The sequence below is a fragment of the Paramacrobiotus metropolitanus genome, unplaced genomic scaffold (assembly GCF_019649055.1).
Source record: "Paramacrobiotus metropolitanus isolate TYO unplaced genomic scaffold, Prichtersi_v1.0 Parri_scaffold0000068, whole genome shotgun sequence".
Taxonomy (NCBI): Eukaryota; Metazoa; Tardigrada; class Eutardigrada; order Parachela; family Macrobiotidae; genus Paramacrobiotus; species Paramacrobiotus metropolitanus.
The window spans coordinates 16,251-36,083 of record NW_026570288.1 but is presented as its reverse complement, the minus strand read 5'-3'; the positions used below and the strand labels follow the sequence as shown (position 1 = coordinate 36,083).

The 19,833-nt window shown below is 41.5% G+C and overlaps 2 protein-coding genes across 4 annotated transcripts; one reads left to right on the top strand and one right to left on the bottom strand.

The window, feature by feature from the left end:
- Positions 1 to 582: 582 nt before the first annotated feature.
- LOC129594431 (uncharacterized) lies at positions 583 to 4,990 on the top strand. 3 transcript variants are annotated; one of them, XM_055491122.1, is made up of 9 exons: positions 583 to 1,066; positions 1,445 to 1,521; positions 2,019 to 2,150; positions 2,222 to 2,530; positions 2,705 to 2,863; positions 2,949 to 3,119; positions 3,260 to 3,568; positions 4,066 to 4,239; positions 4,311 to 4,990. In XM_055491122.1, the coding sequence occupies exons 3-9, from the start codon at positions 2,051 to 2,053 to the stop codon at positions 4,697 to 4,699; spliced, it is 1,611 nt and encodes a 536-aa protein (XP_055347097.1). In that variant the 5' UTR covers positions 583 to 1,066; positions 1,445 to 1,521; positions 2,019 to 2,050; the 3' UTR covers positions 4,700 to 4,990. The 3 variants fall into 3 exon arrangements, with proteins under 3 accessions (XP_055347097.1, XP_055347098.1, XP_055347096.1); XM_055491123.1 differs by having other exon boundaries at positions 1,428 to 1,521; positions 4,329 to 4,990; XM_055491121.1 differs by having other exon boundaries at positions 1,428 to 1,521.
- A 10,974-nt stretch (positions 4,991 to 15,964) lies between these two features.
- On the bottom strand, positions 15,965 to 19,776 carry LOC129594501 (uncharacterized). Its single transcript, XM_055491202.1, has 7 exons — positions 19,665 to 19,776; positions 19,448 to 19,606; positions 19,193 to 19,375; positions 18,535 to 18,837; positions 17,792 to 17,968; positions 16,788 to 17,082; positions 15,965 to 16,238 (listed from the first exon to the last, which is right to left on the bottom strand). Exons 1-6 carry the CDS (start codon positions 19,729 to 19,731, stop codon positions 16,811 to 16,813), a joined length of 1,161 nt encoding a protein of 386 aa, XP_055347177.1. The 5' UTR covers positions 19,732 to 19,776; the 3' UTR covers positions 15,965 to 16,238; positions 16,788 to 16,810.
- Between the last annotated feature and the right edge of the window lie 57 nt (positions 19,777 to 19,833).

The window sequence follows — 19,833 nt, the reverse complement described above, 5'->3', positions numbered from 1 at the left end:
GCATTAAATATGATATCTTGAAAGCGAGTATTAATTTTAGAAGTCATGCATGTCGCGTTGGATTTTCCACGCACAAAGGTCGTACTGTCCAACAGGCACTGTAAGACATGTAGTCGCTAAAGTTATACGCTCCTGGAATAAGCAATGAACATGAAGATAAAAATGAAAAAGTGTTGTTACTTTCTCTCGATAAAAATCAAAGAAATTACCAGCGATCCGGAAGTGAACTTGAATCGACGAGTAAAGGAGAGAATAATGACATTTCCGAAGCACAGTCCACCAACGTGTCGCGTGCTGCCACTGCTTTGACAGCAGGAGTGCAATTTGAAAAAATGTGGGCTTGCCGACTGATAACTACCGAACACTTTAAATGTTTTTACATATGTCTGCTTTTTTCAATATGATTGGCATTGTGAGACTGATAGTGGTGGTGGTTGTGTGGTTGCTGGACTATCTGTACCCCCGATCGTGCAAGGCTGCAAACCATTATCAGCGTAAACGATAAAAACTGTTTGCATGCGCCGCAAGATGCAGTAGAAGTATCGCATTTATATATCACAAAGCAGAATGAAGCTTTTTACGAGCCGATTTAAAATTACTCGAGAGCCTGAATTCGAATCTCCATGCACCGGTATGAAGTTGTGAACATTGCGATTACCCCTGGACGAGCATACCGCAAAACATTCCTGAACCCTCGATCGAACAATAGACGTGGAAGCAAATAGGAGGCATTCGAATTTTTATGATTTGCCAGGTGAAAAGTGACACTGCGGATTACTGTAGTCTTTGTACGCCATGACCACATGCACGGGTGATAGTAATTAAATTAATCGTTACCATTCATAAATTATTTTTGCTTTGTTTTATCCGGAATCCACGCTTTTGTTTTATGATAATCATACGACCAACTTCTTAAGCACAGCTCTGGATTTAATATGCCATTCTCAGGATTGATTCAGAGAATCACTGTACGGCTGTTGCACTTGTATATATTTGTGTGTGACTCAGTTTTTCCCTCGTATTATCTTCGCCTATGTTTTGGAAGGTTTTCACTCGTTCTGCATCGGTGCGTGGAAAAAAATTTGATTGTTTTACGTATCTTGGGCGCCGTAAAATAATTTGAATTTTAATAAGGAATATGTTGGATTCCTGCCATAGGTGGCAAATTGTTCTATGCATTTATGTATTACTTTTATTGCATATTTTGCTATTCTCGGTTTTATAATAGCGAAGAGGGAGTCGTATACTTCATGGCACGACTGTTTTCTGTACTTACACAATTACTTAATCCACTACATACGAGTATTAGAGGAAATTTCGCAACCATTCCGAGACAATATGGCAATTTTGCTCTTCTTGTATTTATTGCCGATGCACTTTTTTCATGATGCGGACTGATTGTTATTTTGTTGTTTAAACCGTTCCAGTTTAAAAATCGTTCCAGTTTTCATCGACAAAACTGAACTGGAGGAACTAAAGTGGGCCTGGACTCTGCAGTTAGTGCGATTACAGAAGCTTAAGGTGAGGAACTGAAGAAATGTCGCATTAAAACGGGATCATGATTGCCTATCAATTAATGGAATCTCCTGGTTTTTAAGCTCCGCGGCGCTTATTGCAATAAAAGAAATATTATATGGAAATTTGAGTGTGATACTGGTAATTTGACAGAGATGAGATAGTAATAGTACGCAGACGCCATAACGGATACCCATCAATTAGGGAACCGGATCGCATTTGCCGTTTGCTTAAGACGTGCATAAAGGCTTTCCCATTTCTCGCTCATATTCCTAGCCCAATTTTCCTTTTTTATTACATAATAGGCTTCGATAAAATGTCCTCCGAATATGGATCTTTTGATGTCGTGTTAGCAGTGCCACATTAGTTTAAAAATAATTATGCGTGAATAATTATATGTATTCTATGCAGCGCTTATCGTCTACTCGTAAAATACAAATTATTATACAATTATATATTGTTGCACATATTCGTATTTCGTAATTTGTATTTATGTCTTATAGAGTACTCTAGGGTATACAGCCGCTTTAGTACAATGTGGACGCTCTTGTTGTGGATGATCGGTGTCACGGGCATGCTGTGCCAGCAAGTACAGGCAGAAAGTGATCCACTTCCACCCGATTTCCTGCCGCTTGGTAAGAGTATCTTCAAGAGATGTTTGTATTAAAGTTTGCTTATTTACGACATTGTTTTGGTTCGAACTCAGGAATTAACAGCAAAATAGCTACAAGACCGTCAGTCGAGACGCACAATGTTCCTGCCGGTTTTCCCGCTGTGTTCACGTGTAGGCACCACGATATTGCAAAGAAAACGGTGTCCTGGCAGCATAACGGTGCCAAGATTTTGGATGCGACGCTGTACAAGAATACGCGATACGCTGTGATAACGGAACCAGGAACGTCCACCCTCACCATCGAGCACGTCCAGGTCAACGATCAAGGCACGGTTACAAGCCAGGTGCAGACTGAGGCGAGGCTTGTCGAAAACACGGTGACCTTTGAAGTCAGCGCAATCGGTAAGCGAACATGTTCATAATTCCTCAGTACATAAACTTTGCTATGTACTCGTATTATTGTACATGCCATACATATAAACACCTAAGTGGATGAAACGCGACAGCGGACCGACTGGCCGATGTCTACTTAATTTGTCATCCATTTTATGTTAATGCTGACTGTTTGTATTGTAGCGGTAGATGTCAACCGGCGAAGTGTCATCGACGAAATCGCCTACATCCCCAGCGAAACGACCCAAGTAACGTACACTTGTGCGATCAAGTACGCACCAAAAGACGCCAGATTGAGCTGGTTTGATAAGGAAACCGAGCTGACCACGATCATCTGCAGGGGTGGGAACTGGGAATTACTCGAAGAACGTTTGTTCTGTAAAAAACTCTTTGAGTTCTTTATTAAATATTATCCACTATATTGCAGACAAGAACTGCGACGTCGAAAGCTACACTGACTCTGTGAATATCAAGAAAGCCGTCGTTGTGTATTCTGCTGTAAAATTCGTTCCCAAGAATGGCCTACGTTGTAAACTGATCAATAGTACCGGAGGCACCGCGCAAAAGTCAGCCATCGTCAAGCTGAAAACACTTACTGGTAAACGATATTCCTAGATAATTTGAAATACAAATTGGCAACGATCGTCCACCCTTCTAGTGTTATGAAATGCAGTTTAGTTGAGAAAATGTTTGCCAAAAGCAATCGCAACTGTTTATAATTTATAATACATTTTGCAGGAGAGCCACAGTTTTGCGGGATGGACGTTACAAAAAAATTAAATAATCAAATTCAACTGCACAGCGGCGAAACGTCCACTATTACCTGCACTGCCTACATAGATCCAAAACACGCACCCAAACTGCTTCTGTACATGAACAACACGAAGACTGCCGAATCCGTCATCTTTGTGCGAAGCCAACGCATAATGGTGACTTATCGATTCATTGTTCACCCAGAAAATAACGCCGCTCGGGTCAAGTGTAACGCCGTTAACCAAACCCACGAGGAAATGGAACCATTCGCCAAACTGCCACTTCGCGTATTATGTAAGGCGCCACGTAATTTTTACTGCCTTGACAACGCGTAGAGCTTTTTCAAGCCGAATACCTGAGATTTAATTCAGCATCCATGAGTTTCTCGGCAAATCATTTTCCTGATTAATTTCTGGTTATTTTTTACGACCTCGTAAGCAAAGAATTTCAAAACGAAAGAATTTTAGATACTTCCGGTGCTTCAGTAATTATAACCCCCGGGTGTGGCAGAATGATTCGGTATTAACCAGTAAGCTTGAAAGTTTTCAGAAATTTCCTTTCTTCTTCTCCCAAATGATTGTGATGATTGTAAACTGCTTGCAACATTTGTGATTTTCTGTCATACTTTCATTGAAATTCTGAAACACTGAAAAATGATCTGGGTTTACCGAGTTTATTATGCTTTTGCGGTCGGTGCTCTTTGTCGGCGTACTATTTAGTGAAAGGTTGGAAACGGTATGGCACTATGACTATGCACCGATTACGAATTATCTTTCCCTTTTTATTGGCAGTTTCCCCCGAGGACGGCTCGGTAACTGTGGTTGCGCCAGCCACTGTTTCGCCCAACCAAACTTTTGAAGTCCGCTGCCATTCCGAACATAACTATCCCATGCCAAGGCTTCACTGGTTTGCGTTTCCGGGAAAGTCGTGTGGAACATCCATCACACACACAGAACACAAAAATGGTACGCTGATTATACTGTGTACAAGAACCACTTTGGCTTGTACAGGACTTCAGGCTTTTATTAATTTAAAGCGCATTTCTGTCGGCTAGGTGGGGCAACGACGTACGGTAGAATTTGGGTAACACCAGCAGCCGGTGCCACCTCCATCAGTATCAAATGCATGGCTCGGAAACCGGGCAGCGGTCAAATCGTTCTTGCAACTGCCGTGGTCTATGTGAAAACCGAAAGCGCCAACAATGAGACCGGAGCGGAAATCACTGGAGACATCCAGCCTACTAAGCTCACCGAATTCTTGCACGTAGCGAACCAACCTGCTGATCATGATAAACCTGACGCTGCCTTAATTGGCGCTCTATCGGTGGCTGCGATCGCGGGAATGGTGGGGATGATGATGGTGGTGTTGTGGATCATCCATCGCACATCCGATCAGTTCGCGTATCATCGCAAAATTCGTGCATGAAAGTACGCACATTTTTAATCACTGCTCTGACGTACTGGCATTAATTCTTATGCAGCTTTACTCACTGCTTTTCGGGTATGATACTGCATGCGCGTAGCGCTACTTGCAAAACTGCATGAGGAACGTTGTTAACTTGATTTGTACCGTATGTAGTGTACGCGTAATCAGAATACGTAAATAGAACTTTCTGTCAAAGGCATTCGCAATAGTGGTTTTCTACTACAGTGTAGCTGAAAGTTTTCCGGCTTCGTACGTAATTGGTCTCACAACTGAATAAAATTTCGTTTTCACGCCCGCAAATAAAAATGCACTTCTATCCGTACTTCTATGTGTACTACTATTGCAATAATAACCGTATGTGGAAGTGTACCACTCTCTGTAAAAATAAAGCGGCAGCCGTATGACTGGTTTCAAAGTTCGTTGAGTTTCTGTAGTCTGACGTTGGCCGAGATACAGTAATACTAACTCATTGAATTACTCCGTCAGTTTTTTTAAGCGTATTTATGTAAACAAAGTGGCACGTGCTATAGAAAAATATTACATAGAACAAACCAAAAATATGCGACTTTCATAGATACAGAGAAATAGTAAATGTGCTTTGAAAAGAACCGAAGACAATGGAAATATGTAAAGCACAACAGCCCTTCGTGTTATCTGGTAAAGGCTGGTTGGCTTACCCTACTACCTGAATCACTTCACGTTTTCGCACGTCGTAGCCACTTTGGGGATTGCTGGCAATGCAAGTGACCCCGACACTTGTAGCTTCTGGATGGGGCTTGATCGTCGCGCTGGCCCAGGATGGCCTGCTGTCTGCATTTAGGCAACATCTAGTCAATCTGAATTCTAAATCAAATAAATGCGTTTTATACTAAGGGAAAAGAAATTACCGGCGCTGTTGGCAATGCGGTTAGCTATGACGGTTACATTTTCTCCGGTTACGTCTCCACGTTCAACTAACCACATGATGTGCGCAGGTGGGTTGCTCTTTTCTGCACTGCACTGGACATTGAAATTGTTGCTTTGCGCAGTGATCTTGGGGGCAGTCAACACAACAGACAAACTGTCGGGACCAACTGCAGACATTAAAAAAGCGATGACAGACTAATTATTGTGAGACTAATTACTGTGTAATTTTTTTATTATTCCTTTGGTCAAAATTGTGTCGGACTGTAACGATTTGAAGAATTTAGCTAAAGTTGAAAGCAGGTTTTGCATAGTTACGTACAGCGTCTTCACTCGGGGCACAAAACTTACAGATAACCTCAAGCTGCAGTTTAGCGGATGGCGCTCCCGTTGTTGCCTCGTATAAAATATTAACGGATATGCACTGAACCATAGCGTGGTGATGTCCGCTGTGAACATCAAAGGTGTGGCTCACTTGCAGGAGCTGGTTTGATTTTCTGCCGACAACCGATGAGGTTTGATTGACTGTTGTATTGTTAAAGTACAACAATAGCCGTGGCTGGTGCCTTCCGTCGGTAAACGCCGAACATTGGGCTGTCAGCTGATTTCCGTCGCGAATTGTGGCATTGAAAGGGAACATTCTTGGCGATTTCGGTTTTCCTATAATTGATCTTTTATTGAGAAATCGGTAATTACAACGTAACAGTACCGTATTCCCCAATCATGAATTGCAAAATCGAACAACGTTACACTTTAGTTTTTATTTGATACGGAGTATGAATCGTTCGCCCTGTTGCGAGCTTGTGCAGGTACTTAGCCATCGGCTAGTTTAATTTGTTTGTTTGTTGACAGTTTCGGCTGTATGGCCCCGCCACGACAGGGAACGTTGGTGATAGCACTAATACAGCTCTGTGTTCATTTCGGTATGCGGATTTAGAAGTTCTTAATTTAATGACCTCTGCAATATTAATGACCTTTATTTCAGCTCCTACATGTATTACCAGCATAATGCTTATAAATTCATTAATAATACAGTAGAATAGAATATGTTCCAATAGGTACATAGGTATTCGAAAACTAGTGGTATTCAAGTGTACACGTACGGACAGCATCCATTGTTATGGGTTTCCGCTTTAACAGATCAATTCCAGCTTCATCGACCAGTTTACACTGCAGACTCTCAGGAGCTTTATTCGCGGCATGAAAAACGATTGTGGATTTTTTAACGTTTTCTAATGCGGCATCGTAGTTGTCCACCCGGCATATGTCTGTGCATGATTACCAACCGTTAATCGCGTAATAGTACGTGTAGTCAAGTCAGTGTACATTCAGCTCTGACCTTTACAATACGCTGCGGTCACTTCGCGGGATTGCTGATCGTACCAGCGGAGTGTCGCGTCTCGCGGTGCATCCAGAACGGAACAGGCAAATAACAGTTCATTTGAGGCCTGGTCGTCGCGGATGTACGCGATGGTATCCGTAATAGTCCGGTTATGAACTTCAATTACTGAAAATGAGAATGGTAATTAATCGTTCAGCTTGTTATTTTAATTTTTTTGTTATTTTAATTTTAATGTTGTAGTAGAATCAAATTGTAAGTAAGAGCACCACTCCAACTTGCTGGGAGTCAAAGTGACCGCACTTTTAGTTATGTCTTAGTACTGTATTTTTAGAAGTCGAAATGATTTAAATGCCGCTGACATATACGAGGTAGTCTGTAGTCCATAACTATGTGGATGCGCAGCTTGCAGGTAATTGAATGCAGTTAGTACTTACAATAACACTAACACTACATTAACAACTTAAAATGTTAGCAGTTAGTGAAAAAACTCGATGTGATTATGTGATTAGATAAGTATGCAATGAATACAAAACGTGTTTAATACCTTAGATTGTTATCCCAGACAGCGTTTTAGTTTTCCCTATAAGTGGTTGACTCACCTAGCGGACGAGCTGCAAAGTACACGGTCGCTTCTGCTATTTCCTCTCCCATTCGGGCGCGACACTTCATCTCGCCGCTATCATCGATCGTTACCTTGGTGATGCGGAGACTTGACCATGGTCCGCTGTCCGGTGTTAAATACTGGCGAGTATCGGTTAATCGCGGCTGGTCTTCAAAAACTATGGTCGATCCATTAAGTAACCGGCCAAGACACGTTCAGCTGTCTGTTGCTTCCGGGAATGGTACAATTGAAGACGGCAGTGGCACCCACTGTTACGTTACGATATTGTATCGAAGGCTGAGAGGCCAATTTGCCGGTATTTGATGGTACAACGACTATAAAACAATTAGTATCGCTTAACAGCGCTTTGATATTATTTATAGTTGCGCTCATGAACAGAGCATCTTACCAGGCAGATTGTCGTTTGCTACAACACAGATGATAAAATGTGCACACAAGAACGTCCAAATTGGAAGCTTTTGCATTTTCTCACGCTGAAAACTACTGAAAATGTAAAACTCGAAACGAGGAAGAGTTTATCAAATAACTATGACAGCAAAGCCCATGACACGCACTACCCATTACATTGTAAATCGCTGTAATTTGAGTATCAGTTTTCACTTCAAGCTTACTGTACGATCCAGGGTCGAGGAATGTTTTTCAGTGTGCTTGCCAAGGCGTTGTCAACGGCACATAAAAGTTCGAATTCAGATGGAACTTAAATCATGATAGTCGAACTGACGATTGTCCCTTAAAATTTAATTTGCACCGTGGTTGTTTGGGTTAAGTGTGCTTGCAAGGCGCAACAAATAATAAGGAATTCTGGATGGCTTTAAAAACTAAGAGAGTACCGGAAATGACTTAATTTGTATGGAAAAAAGCAAGACTTTCCATTGTAGCAGATTAGCCGGTTATCTGCATGTGCGGAGCTTGAAAAACCATTTTTGTTGGTCAGAATAGCATGGAATTATACTAATTTTATGATCGAGTTTCTTCTAGATTGGTTGATATTGCGTTGCAAAATTTTATAACGATTTTTAAATTTTGGGACCTGCTATTCTGATGTCGTTCTGATTTTACTGGATGGTTTTGTGATGCATTTTTGTTTGAGACAGCAGTAACAGAATTTGATATCAAATGTACCAAATTTGATTAAATTTATGGAGGTGCGAGTGCTCTTTGAAGTGCTTTTTTCTTATTTATTACTGAACTTTGAAAGTTAGACAAGTTCATGTATCATGTTAAAATTATCTTCTGCAAAAGAGGCGTTAGTTGTTGTTGCGCAATTCTTACTCTAGTTTTTCATGCAGCCTGTGACGCAGGCATAAATTATGTACGGTACGCTACATATCTGTGTACGCGGCCTTATGTCCAAGTAATCAAGGCTTATCGACTGTTCTGCGGTTTGTCGATTGACGCACTTCGACATTTCTCAACAATTGCGGGACGATGGTCGACCCTCTCATCGAGTTTTTGTTACATGAAAAATGATGTTCGCAGACAGTCGTTGCTGCTTTGCTATGAACGGGCGAACAACTGTCCAAGATGTATTATTCGAACAATTACTAAGAAATGCCGAAGTACCTGACAAGATGTACATACATGTATATATATTAGATATACATACATAGATATATTATCTACGCGCAGACTAAACACAACTACGGGGCATGCATAGTTAGCTCAGAAAAACAACAAATAAAGTTTTGTAATTTTGAATTGCCTAATTATCAGTGATTGCAAGAAAGTGCACGAGATGCATGCATTTTTCGACGGTATGCATTGATCAGGATTGGCCGCCGGCTGGATGCCGGCAATTAGCATGACCAAAGTTAGCAATTAGAAAAAATGCTTGCAGTGCAAATTCATTATCTTCACAGTGACCTGTGATACCCATAAAGTTTTTAGAGTAAACCTTATCATTCCTAGTCGTTTCTTTGTCCGATCTAGCTTGATCGGACACTGAAGGGCGATAACGCGCCGAGCTGACCGTATACCAGTTTGCGAAAAAAGATGTCTGTACTCGCCAAATATTAATAATATTATGATTTTTTGTTCGTTCATCAATGCCAAATAACTTGAAACAGTCGCGGGTGCAGAAAGGCCTAGCATGCTGTGCGCGACAGACGCCACCACTAGTCCACCACCACCTGTTTTCTCGCAGTGCCAAACACCGATGCACAAAATTAATGAAGCGTGCGCGACAATCGGGATGTTCGTCGCATTTGCAATGACCACAGCAGATCGTATCAAAGGTCGATAGCAGCTATCAGCCGGCAAGCCCACATTTCTCACATTCACAAAATACGCGATCAAAGCTAGGTTGGCTAGTGAATAATTTTTATAGAGAGAAGCAAAAATTTATTTTCATCTCTATTTTCGTATTACCAGTAGGATGTTCTTCGGTACTTTTATTATTCAATGAAAATCAAATATGACCTTTTTGACTTCGTAAATTGCTTTTAATTTGTTTGCACTGATATTTTTTCTATTGTACAGCATGTCGATGGTGGCTCCATTTTGCATCGGCATTACAGTGTACATGTTGTATCGGAATTCTCCCTCGCCAATGCAGCATTATAAAGTTTATGAACCTCCTGATTCACGGATGTATTGCCCAGATTTACGCTGGTACCGTCAGCCGCGTGTTTCAATTGGATCCGGATTTAAAGCTCGAAGAACCTATAATAGTATCGTTACCGGGCCAGCTGTAAGTGTATAACAGTATGTTCAACATTTTCATTGCTTTCGTTACTTTTTTAGGCAGATTTCGGTGCTTGAGAAAACTGAAATTTCAACTTAATACGGAACTGATTTTTTAATTATTTATATCATTTTACGTTTTTACATTTACAACTGCAGTTTAGGCAGCTCTTTGAGAAAATGTCTAGCTGCGTAAGAAAATGAGAAAACGGCTTTGAGAAAATGTCTGGCTGCGACAAAGAAATTTTGTAAGGCCATTGCAGTGCGCGTCGATCTCAGCGATTACATACTAAAAAACGAGGGAATGCGGCTTCCGGTGCAGTTGATTAGACATCAGAGTCCGTACGTATCCGTACTGGCTAATTCAGACGGACCCGCAATATACCGGTAGCACACAGATTAACTCCCTTCCGCTGTTAAAGACGTTCAATGTTTTCACGATCGTTTTTAATCTGCCATGACGTTTTCGCCAACATCTCCGGTTCTCGATATGCGCTACTGCGACTATGACTCGGTAGGCACAGGCAGGGCCGTCGTTAGACCCCTATCCAATTTTCAAAACACTACTCCTCCTACAGTTTCCATCCGTTAATTTTTCTGAATACACCATTGAACTCAGCGTAAAATTCTGAACAAGATGATTGAGGCCGATTTTTGAAATTCAAATTTCCCCTGGATCGACTACCACGGGCGGTTGCCCTGTGCGACAAACATGTTTTTGGGGCTTTCCCCCCTGGCCCCCTAAACATATTTGACACTAAAAAACACGTTTTTGGCTTGTTTTTACTCGTTTTTTATCAAATTTAAATGGTTTTGAGCGATTTTCTTTTTGCTGTGCCAAACAGGACCAACTTTCTAACCAGTTTCACCAAGTATGCAATCGCTCCGGGCTACCAAAACGAAGCTCTACTTGTTTTTCGTGCCGTCTTTTTGCTTGATCACCAGCTCGTGTAGCCGTTTCTCTTTGTAGAATAATATTTTACAAAACGCCAATGTTAGGTAAAGAAATGAAGGTGTTGAAACATTTTGTTATTCTAGCAAGCGTCAGCTCAGTATACGCACCTCGACATAAAAAACATGACAGACTTTACAATTTTAAAAAGTTACGAACGTCGACCGTCGACAAATCCTGTTTTACCAACTTTATTCGTGATGATCTTTCGCGGTCTTTTAACGACATGTCGATCTACTCGGAAAAGGAAGGGGGATGTAGAATCATGAAAAAATTTAAATCACTCAATATTAGTTAAAGTTCAAGAAAAACGAGTAAAAACAAGCTAAAAACGTGTTTTTTAGTGTCAAATATGTTTAGGGGGCCAGGGGGGAAAGCCCCAAAAACATGTTTGTCGCACAGGGCAACCGCCCGTGGTAGTCGATCCAGGGGAAATTTGAATTTCAAAAATCGGCCTCAATCATCTTGTTCAGAATTTTACGCTGAGTTCAATGGTGTATTCAGAAAAATTAACGGATGGAAACTGTAGGAGGAGTAGTGTTTTGAAAATTGGATAGGGGTCTAACGACGGCCCTGGGCACAGGTGATTAATCATAAAACACTGGAAAATAGATTGCCTACTTCTGGTCATTCTGACCGATGTCCACTCATGGTAGCGATATATTTGATATTGACAATCTTTTTAGAATAGAGTGAAGAATCATTTGAGCAAAACTTTGCATTTTTTTGGGAAATGTAAGAAAAATCTCTGAGCGCATTAGGACGTACGAGCTCGTATCAAACTGCAGCAAGTTAAACCAGATCAGAATTTGGAAGCATGTCAGGCGATTACATTTCAGCATTCTGCGTTGTCCACTTAATTGTATTGTGCCGCAAAGAATTTCGTCTTCCACCCAAACAAATTTAAAATAGGTAGGACAGTAATGTTGTACTATTTATTATGTGTGCACATACGTAAATAAATAATGTGCACATGCGTACTGTTGTACGTATGTGCACATTATTTATTTATTGTTGTACTATTTATTGTCAGGCTGACAATACATTAAGTATGTCATATAACGTATGTGCACATTAAAATCATACCGATTCATACGTTATATAGAGTATCTGGATGGAATAGTGGTACTAATTCTATCGACGCTAATCATAGACTGGTTGGATTCCTGATTGCTCATTTAAATATTTCTATGCTTGCATCAGTGAATGTTTACAATATCCCTTAATAATGATATATTGTATCAAAACTTTCTGGTTTTTGTTTGATGTTTTGTAAACATACAGATCATGGAATGGACATCTAAAACTGAACCATTAAAACAAGGGTGACTAATTTTTGTTCGATCACTACTAAAATTATTAATCGCAAAAATCCTAATTTTTTTCAGGATAAAATCCAGTTCGGTCGTGTGGATGTCTATCTTCAGCACAATTTCGTTGAATTTGTGCGACTGCTGCAGCAGCACAACACAAAATCAACGGAATCGGGCTGAAGATACCTGTCGGCGTTTTATGGGAAACAGGATGACCGGATTAATTCCGTCCGGTATGTCAAGCACTGCTGAAAATCGGTAAGGTGGGATGTTTTGTGGCCAAAACGAAAGAAACTACTTATATCCAGTAACCGGTTCCAATCTCATAAAAACGACGCCTTTTCTGACATAATTCTTGAATTCAAATTCATCCCAGTGTACAACTAACTGTTCTTTTAATTTGTTTTGTGATTCAAATAGATAAAATGCCGGTAATTTCAAGAATTGTGCTCCTTGAATGGTTATTCAGATATCGATGACAGTGCTTTTTATATTCACTGAAAACTTTATTTTAGCTTTTAATTTAAATCATGACTTTCTATATGCTGTCTTATGTTTCCTATGCACCACTTCAGTTTCCAGGAAGCTGGTTGGCAAGATCTCCATGCTTCAAATTCGGAAGTGCGACCGTATTGCCTATTCAGAAACCCACTGACGGATGCAACTCATCCGTGACTAGGTCTCTGAAAAGGCGACACACTGGTCATTATTGAGGGCATTAATCTCGGGAAGACTTTTGGCAGCAATACCAGCGGTGCACAAGCAACTTGCCGACGTTGCAGTCCAGTTAGCACCGTTGTACATCAAGGATCATCTGCCAGACGTATGCTGTGGAACACCTTCAAGGCCGCCCGTACTTCAGCGGAGATGTGGAAGTGGCTGTTGCTGGATTGTTCACCGCTCGGCCCGGTCCCAACTTCAGTCATTTCGATCGACAATTAACCGGCTTCTCACCAAAGTCTGGCGATACGGCTTCCGGCGTTCAGGTAGCCGCCATGCATAGCTTGTTGGCTTCATGATTACTATCGGAACGCAGGCAGACGTGTGGTCAGAAAGTTGGAACGAGTGTCTGCGATGCGCAGCGGCGGAATACAACGACCATAACATCTCTCACAGCGCACGCCGAGTTGGTGACGAGATGTTCGACTTCATTTAAAGGGTTACTGGATGAGGATCGACTGTCAAGCAACGGTAACTTCCGCATCCACATCGGAAATGTGGAAGTGGCTGTTGTTCGATAGTCGGGTCCCGGCGTTCAGATTGGAGGTGACAGTGTCGGCGCATGTGACGGACTCGAAAGTATGTAGACAGCTTACTCTAGTCCACGAGATACTGCTTACAGTGGTAGCCATAACGTACCTTGGTGGAATTACCTGGCTTTGGAATTTTGTGCGCTACAAAGTTTCTTCTGTGTCGCCCAGGACTGGGTCCGGCATGCTGATTCCGGCCGCATACTACGGATGGTTTGCTGCTAAAACTTCCGGGTGACGAGAATGCCCTGTCGGTTTATGCTGTCAGCTTCCAGCAATGTGCTGGAACCGAGTCTGCCGCTGAATTTTTTGACCTTTTTCGACTGTGTTACCATTCACGATCGCGACTGTACGAGCTGCGTAGCCAGCGCTTATAACCGGTGCATCCAGAGCTATCGCTGCCCTCGTTCTGCACCGGCTGAGGAGCTCGAAGGAAACTCAAGTACAATCCTGTGCACATCATTGTATTAGAGTTCGCCTCGAACGGCTCACAGTCGAAATATCTGCGAAATTATAAAGAATTCGTCAGAGAGACGAATGTGCAACAGAATCTTTAAGATCATCCGTGCAGTTAATTTGAGATAGCTTTGTTCCACATCGTGCCAGGACGGCGGTCAAGGTCATATTATCCTGTGCCATCCGTGTGCGATAAGAAGTGCGGAACCCAGTGACTGCTGAACCAAAGCGACCTGATTCATTATTTTTGTTTACCAAATCTGCAGCGGGATGTTACATCTGACATGCCATGACGTGATCCACCGTGCTCATATGCTACGCGCTACACTTAGATCACAATGAATTACATCTGGCATGTCGGGTCCGTGACAATAATTTTCTCAAAATCTGAGACTTTGGCCGGTTCAAGCGAACCCGGTATATTATCCGTTAACGGCACGTCAGCGAGTCATCAAGGTCCGGAACAAACAGTAAATGGCGGCAGCAAGCGACAGCCATGTGCGAGTTGGTGCGGTGTTCTCGGCCACCAAGAGGAAGCAGTGCAGTATTAATGCGTCATTTGACCTGCATAATTACTTGGTCAATTTCAGCTTCGCAGATCTGCATTCGCGTCAGCATTTATGTCAACCTGCTGCGGGTAGTGCACTGTCTGGCTGTCCTATCTCGTACCGGTAACTTCATAACCGAAAAGCGGCATTGCTGACCTGCTTCTCCGCGGTGCTCTTTGCCCATATGATCGAGAAGCCTGAATGTCTTCTAGACACTACTATTTCCTTTGAGTATCTGAAGCACGATTGTCACGTAGACCCCATGAAACAAATCCTCTGGAGGCATTTCAATTTTGCTCTACATTCGCTGATGTTGTTGTTCATCACCGTTTTCGGAGACGGCGAAAAAAGTGTTTCGAGGGTACGGCTTCCACAAAAACGATAACTCGGTAGCACCGTCTAGTCGGGTAACCGAAATGCGTTTTATTTCTAGTTTTCGAAATTTTTGAGATGTCGGGACGTCATTCTGATGGGAGTGGCTGTGCGATGTGCATAAGTAATGCACTCGTCTGCAGCCCGTAACGGTCTGTACTGCACAGTATACGCAGAGTGTACAATACACTGTTAATTTATTTTGCGAAATTACCTAGTAAAATTTATATACATTGATTAACAAATTTTCGTCAATTTGGTTGGGATTTTTATTGAATAATGAACATTAGTATGCAGCTGAAAAGCATTTCCTGGTCATGTTTTTACTGCTGCTACTTAGAATCTCAGTACAGAAAGCTTAATGATCAATTACAAATTCACAATCTGAAATTGTGTTTGTACACGGTGCGCCAAAGTACAGAGTATATTATACATATATACATAATCTTAACAACAATATCACCAGCAATTGTCTGAAAGCGGAATAATGGTAATGCTATTTGAAAAAATCGTTCTGCAAGCTCGTGTTATTTATGTATTATAGTAGGAAATGATTAAGTAATGTGGCAGTTCACAGTATGTACGGTAGATGCAGGATGACCGGAAATGAATCGCAACTAGCTAAAGAGACCTAACGTTAACTAGCTGATTGGCTGAGAAAGGGCGGCACTCATTAAACCAAACCTTTCGGTATACGCAAATATTCCACTACTAATCCGAATCAATTTTGGTATTTTACAAATGCCTTCGGCTTTATTTCCAAGTCACCAGTTTCCTACACGAGCCATATACATCCAAGATACGGCCATGCGGCTTTGTGTCGAATTTACTGTAATGCTTGACCACTGTCCAGCTGCTTGTCCCCTTATACGAAATTAAAAGCCTATAAATGTACAGTATCCCAGCATTGCTACAGGCGTGCAGTAGCGTATTAAACCCGGAAAATAACAAAACGAAACTCCATCTAATTTATAATATTAGCAACGATTAAAAAGGTTTACTAGTATGAATGATTTCCGCAAGGATATGTGCTGAATAGGATTGAGCGCTGACTTGCTAATGTTGGTTAGCAATAGCATGGCCGCATGAGCAAGGGTAGCTGAAAAAAGGCGGATATTGTAGATGGTTTGGGCTAATGCCACTACGCCGCACTACGTACAATTAAAACATTAAAGTCGCACTACAGCACACTCCATAATTGGGCAAATGGTACTACATTTGAACCATTTGGCTGTCTTTCATTTTTACTGCAGTTGTCTGTTGGCACTACAAGTAATCAATTGTCTTCCGATCGAACATGCAACAATACGCTAAACAAATAAAGCAATACGTACTACTTCCTAACTTAATTTTGAAGCAGTACTAGTAGTGTCTGGTTATTGCCGTGATAATTATGCCTGATAAAGTATGCTGAAATACGCTACAGATACTAACAGGTTCAATATTGATTTTGAAATTACTAATTAAAATGATGCGTTTGTCATTATATATCTCTGATATCGACGCTTAGAAATAAGTAAATCAGGCCTAATCTTTAACAGTGTTTTAGGGCAATATTTTGAATGCGAAGCGGCAAGTGGCACGTAAGAAGAGCCCAATAATACGAAAATTATTTTACATATGCTTATATTTTATGTTGGTAACATACCAGATGGCTCGTATGGTCCCACTCTAGCACCGTCCGGTTTTGCGACAGATAACCCACACCATCAGCAGTATCAGTGCCAAAACGCCCGCAACCACGGCTCCAACGACAATGACCACAATGTTTCCTGCTGTGTTGGCGCTTTCGACTTTCACCTGCACTATTGCGGTTGCCGCGACAGTTACATCACTGGTCGGATTCGTGACTACACACGTGATGTTGACTTCCTTGTCTCCGTGTGCAGGTGTTACCATAATGCTGGCGTGTGATATTGCCCCTCCTATCCAACTGTTTGCTCCTACACAAGGAAATGTTCCGTTTGTTTAGGGTGTTCTGGTATCAGTTTTTTTAGATTTGGCCTATATGTACAAATTCGTGTACACCGACGAGACTTTCGCACAGCACTCCCAAACACTTTTTTGCATTGCATTATGGTATTTTGTAGGCAAAAGAATTGTGTACGTAGTTGAAATCCGTTTGCGCGCAACATTCGGTTGCGGAGTTATGAGGGTAATAAATTAAAGAATGTATTCAGTGTAAAGTCTATTATGGATCGATCCTTTCAAATTTTGCACGTACATAACGATGAAGATTGTTTTGTTACGGATCCAGACTTCTACGATTTTTTCGAATTTTAAAATGAATTTTAAAATTTTTAAAATTCATTTTAAAATTCGAAAAAATCATGAAAGTCTGGATCCGTACCAAAACAATCTTCATGGTAATGCGCATTTATGTGCAAAATTTGAAAGGATCGGTCCATAATGAGACTTTGGTACACCTGAATGCATTTAAACTTTTGGAATATTCTAACAGCCATAACTCCCGGACCGGATGTTGCGCGCACAAACGGATTTCACGCCTATGTATACAAATCTTTTGGCTACAAACTACCATACAGCAATGCAAAAAAGTGTTTGGGAGTGCGCGACAGCGAAAGTTCCCGTGTATGTACACGAATTTGGTGCTATGTACCGGGCCAAATCCCTTAAGTGCAGTAAGTATACCCTTTTCACTGCAGTCGGTGTGGTTGTACGAACTCCCCCGTCCCCTCAAAGGATGTATGGACCAGGTGAATTTTATCAGTGGGTTGTTCTTTCCGGCATGACAGTAAGCTGCGAAGGTTTCGTTTGGTGGAGAGACTGATGGTGCTGTTACTAACACGGATGCTTTCTCGGGGCCATCTACAAAAAAAGAAGGCATTATTTAATATAGTAGTTATCTGTACTTTTAAGATCCGAGCGCGGCGCTCATTATTTGCTCATAGAACAGGTTCGCTTTACGGTAATATGAAATAAGTTGACACCGCACTGGACCAAAAAATGCTTAACATGCATGACAATATGGTTACACAAAAACTACTCGTACTACGTGCATGACAATATGGTTACACAAAAACTACTCGTGTCTATGACTACTCGTACTTAACGATATGGTTACATAAAAATTCTAGATTTACAGAATTCTTAACTTTAAGTACATAACACAGTACTCGAACTGCAAGTGCAAAAACTCTTAGTGGAATGATTTTGTTTAAGGACTAATTTGATTTATTGCTTTATTCAGTGGACAAAGGCAGCTCAAACAATCTTATAACATCTTACACCGTATGTACCAAGTAAGAGATAACCTTAAATATTTTCACTATTAGTTTTGAAAATTTGTTTCTTGCTTCATGTTTAAAATTAGATGATATTGTATTCTACGAAGTACAGAATTAAGTACGTAAGGTACATTCATACACACGCACATATTACGCGGAGTGGCAGTTTGGCGGATGAATTGCTCATTTCTCCGTAGATTCTGTTGATGCTTTTACATTCGACAAGGGCAGTGTTATTATCTCGGTGGGGAACGAACTGGTAAGCCACATTTAGCGGTTTGTTATCCGGGCCGCTGAATGATTCGGCAACCATCGCTTTGCCGATATACAAAAGCAGCTTGGACGTGTGCTTTGCGTCCACGGAGTCCATGCACACAACAGTCGAAAGTTGACCACTATGCACCTGAATGCGCTGGTTCGTGACATTCGAGTCGGAAAACTTTGGCGTTCCTGCAACAGCCAATCAGGATCACAAACAAGTAAAAGGCAGGATGCGCATGATATACAGTTACGAGATACATACATATCTGCATGTACTTTATAATTATGTGTCTGTACGTCTACATATATCCGTTAATGTACGAAGCCGGCAACAAGCTAGTGTTCAATTTGGGCTACTAAAAAATAGTAATACAGATGAATTTTTAAAAATTTAATGTCGATAAAAATATCCTTGACCTTTTCAGTCAATAAGTAAAATCATAACCAGCATTACTCAGTGTTCACTTATTCTCGCCCATACAGATGACCTTCGCCAACGCGCCTTTGAATCTCATTGTATTTGTAACGATTCTCACTTACGCACCATATGTTACCAGTTTGATGGCTCCTGACTGTTGCGCGTGGCCACCATCACCGAACACCAAGTTCGGCGCAACCAGCTTGCACTGCATGCCATCAGAGGGGGCGCTCTTTACGGCAGGATAATAAACGACGGCTTTCTTTACATCCGCAGGTACATTGTCGTTTTCGATTATGCATTTCCTGTCTGTATAATGCAGATATTTATTAAACAACTACTCAGTATTTCTTCGACAAAATTCTCAGTAACACTCCCTACTCTTGCAGGTCGTTGCATTCAGCTCTGTTCCGTTATGGAACCAACTCAAGTGGGCGTTTTTCGGGACATACTTGATCGCACAGGTGTACGTCACACCCGTTGTTCTGTCAGGAACGTAGGTGGTCTCGCCAGTAACATCTTGCTGGTTTACTTTTATTTCTAGAAATGCAAGCAATAATAACGCAATTTGTCGACCAGTAATAAAGCCATTACTTACCGAATTGGCTAACTTTAAAGGTTACCGTGTTTTCGACAAGCCCCGCCCCACTCTGCACCTGGCACATAACGCTGCCTTGATCTTCGACCTGGACGTGCGATAGTGAAGGTGGACGTCCCTGGTTCTGTTGTCACATTGTATCGCGTTTTCTTGTCCTGCGTCGTGTCCA

Excerpts from the sequence above, each read along its gene's own strand:
- LOC129594431 (XM_055491122.1), top strand. The coding sequence starts at position 2,051 with ATGTGGACGCTCTTGTTGTGGATGATCGGTGTCACGGGCATGCTGTGC. Across the intron at positions 3,120-3,259 it reads CAAGCTGAAAACACTTACTG|GAGAGCCACAGTTTTGCGGG; the intron begins GTAAACGATATT and ends TACATTTTGCAG. Across the intron at positions 4,240-4,310 it reads ACACACAGAACACAAAAATG|CGCATTTCTGTCGGCTAGGT; the intron begins GTACGCTGATTA and ends ATTAATTTAAAG.
- LOC129594501 (XM_055491202.1), bottom strand. The coding sequence starts at position 19,731 with ATGTGCCAGGTGCAGAGTGGGGCGGGGCTTGTCGAAAACACGGTAACC. Across the intron at positions 19,607-19,664 it reads CTTTAAAGTTAGCCAATTCG|AAATAAAAGTAAACCAGCAA; the intron begins GTAAGTAATGGC and ends TTGCATTTCTAG. Across the intron at positions 17,083-17,791 it reads CACCGACTGCAGTGAAAAGG|GAGCAAACAGTTGGATAGGA; the intron begins GTATACTTACTG and ends TTCCTTGTGTAG.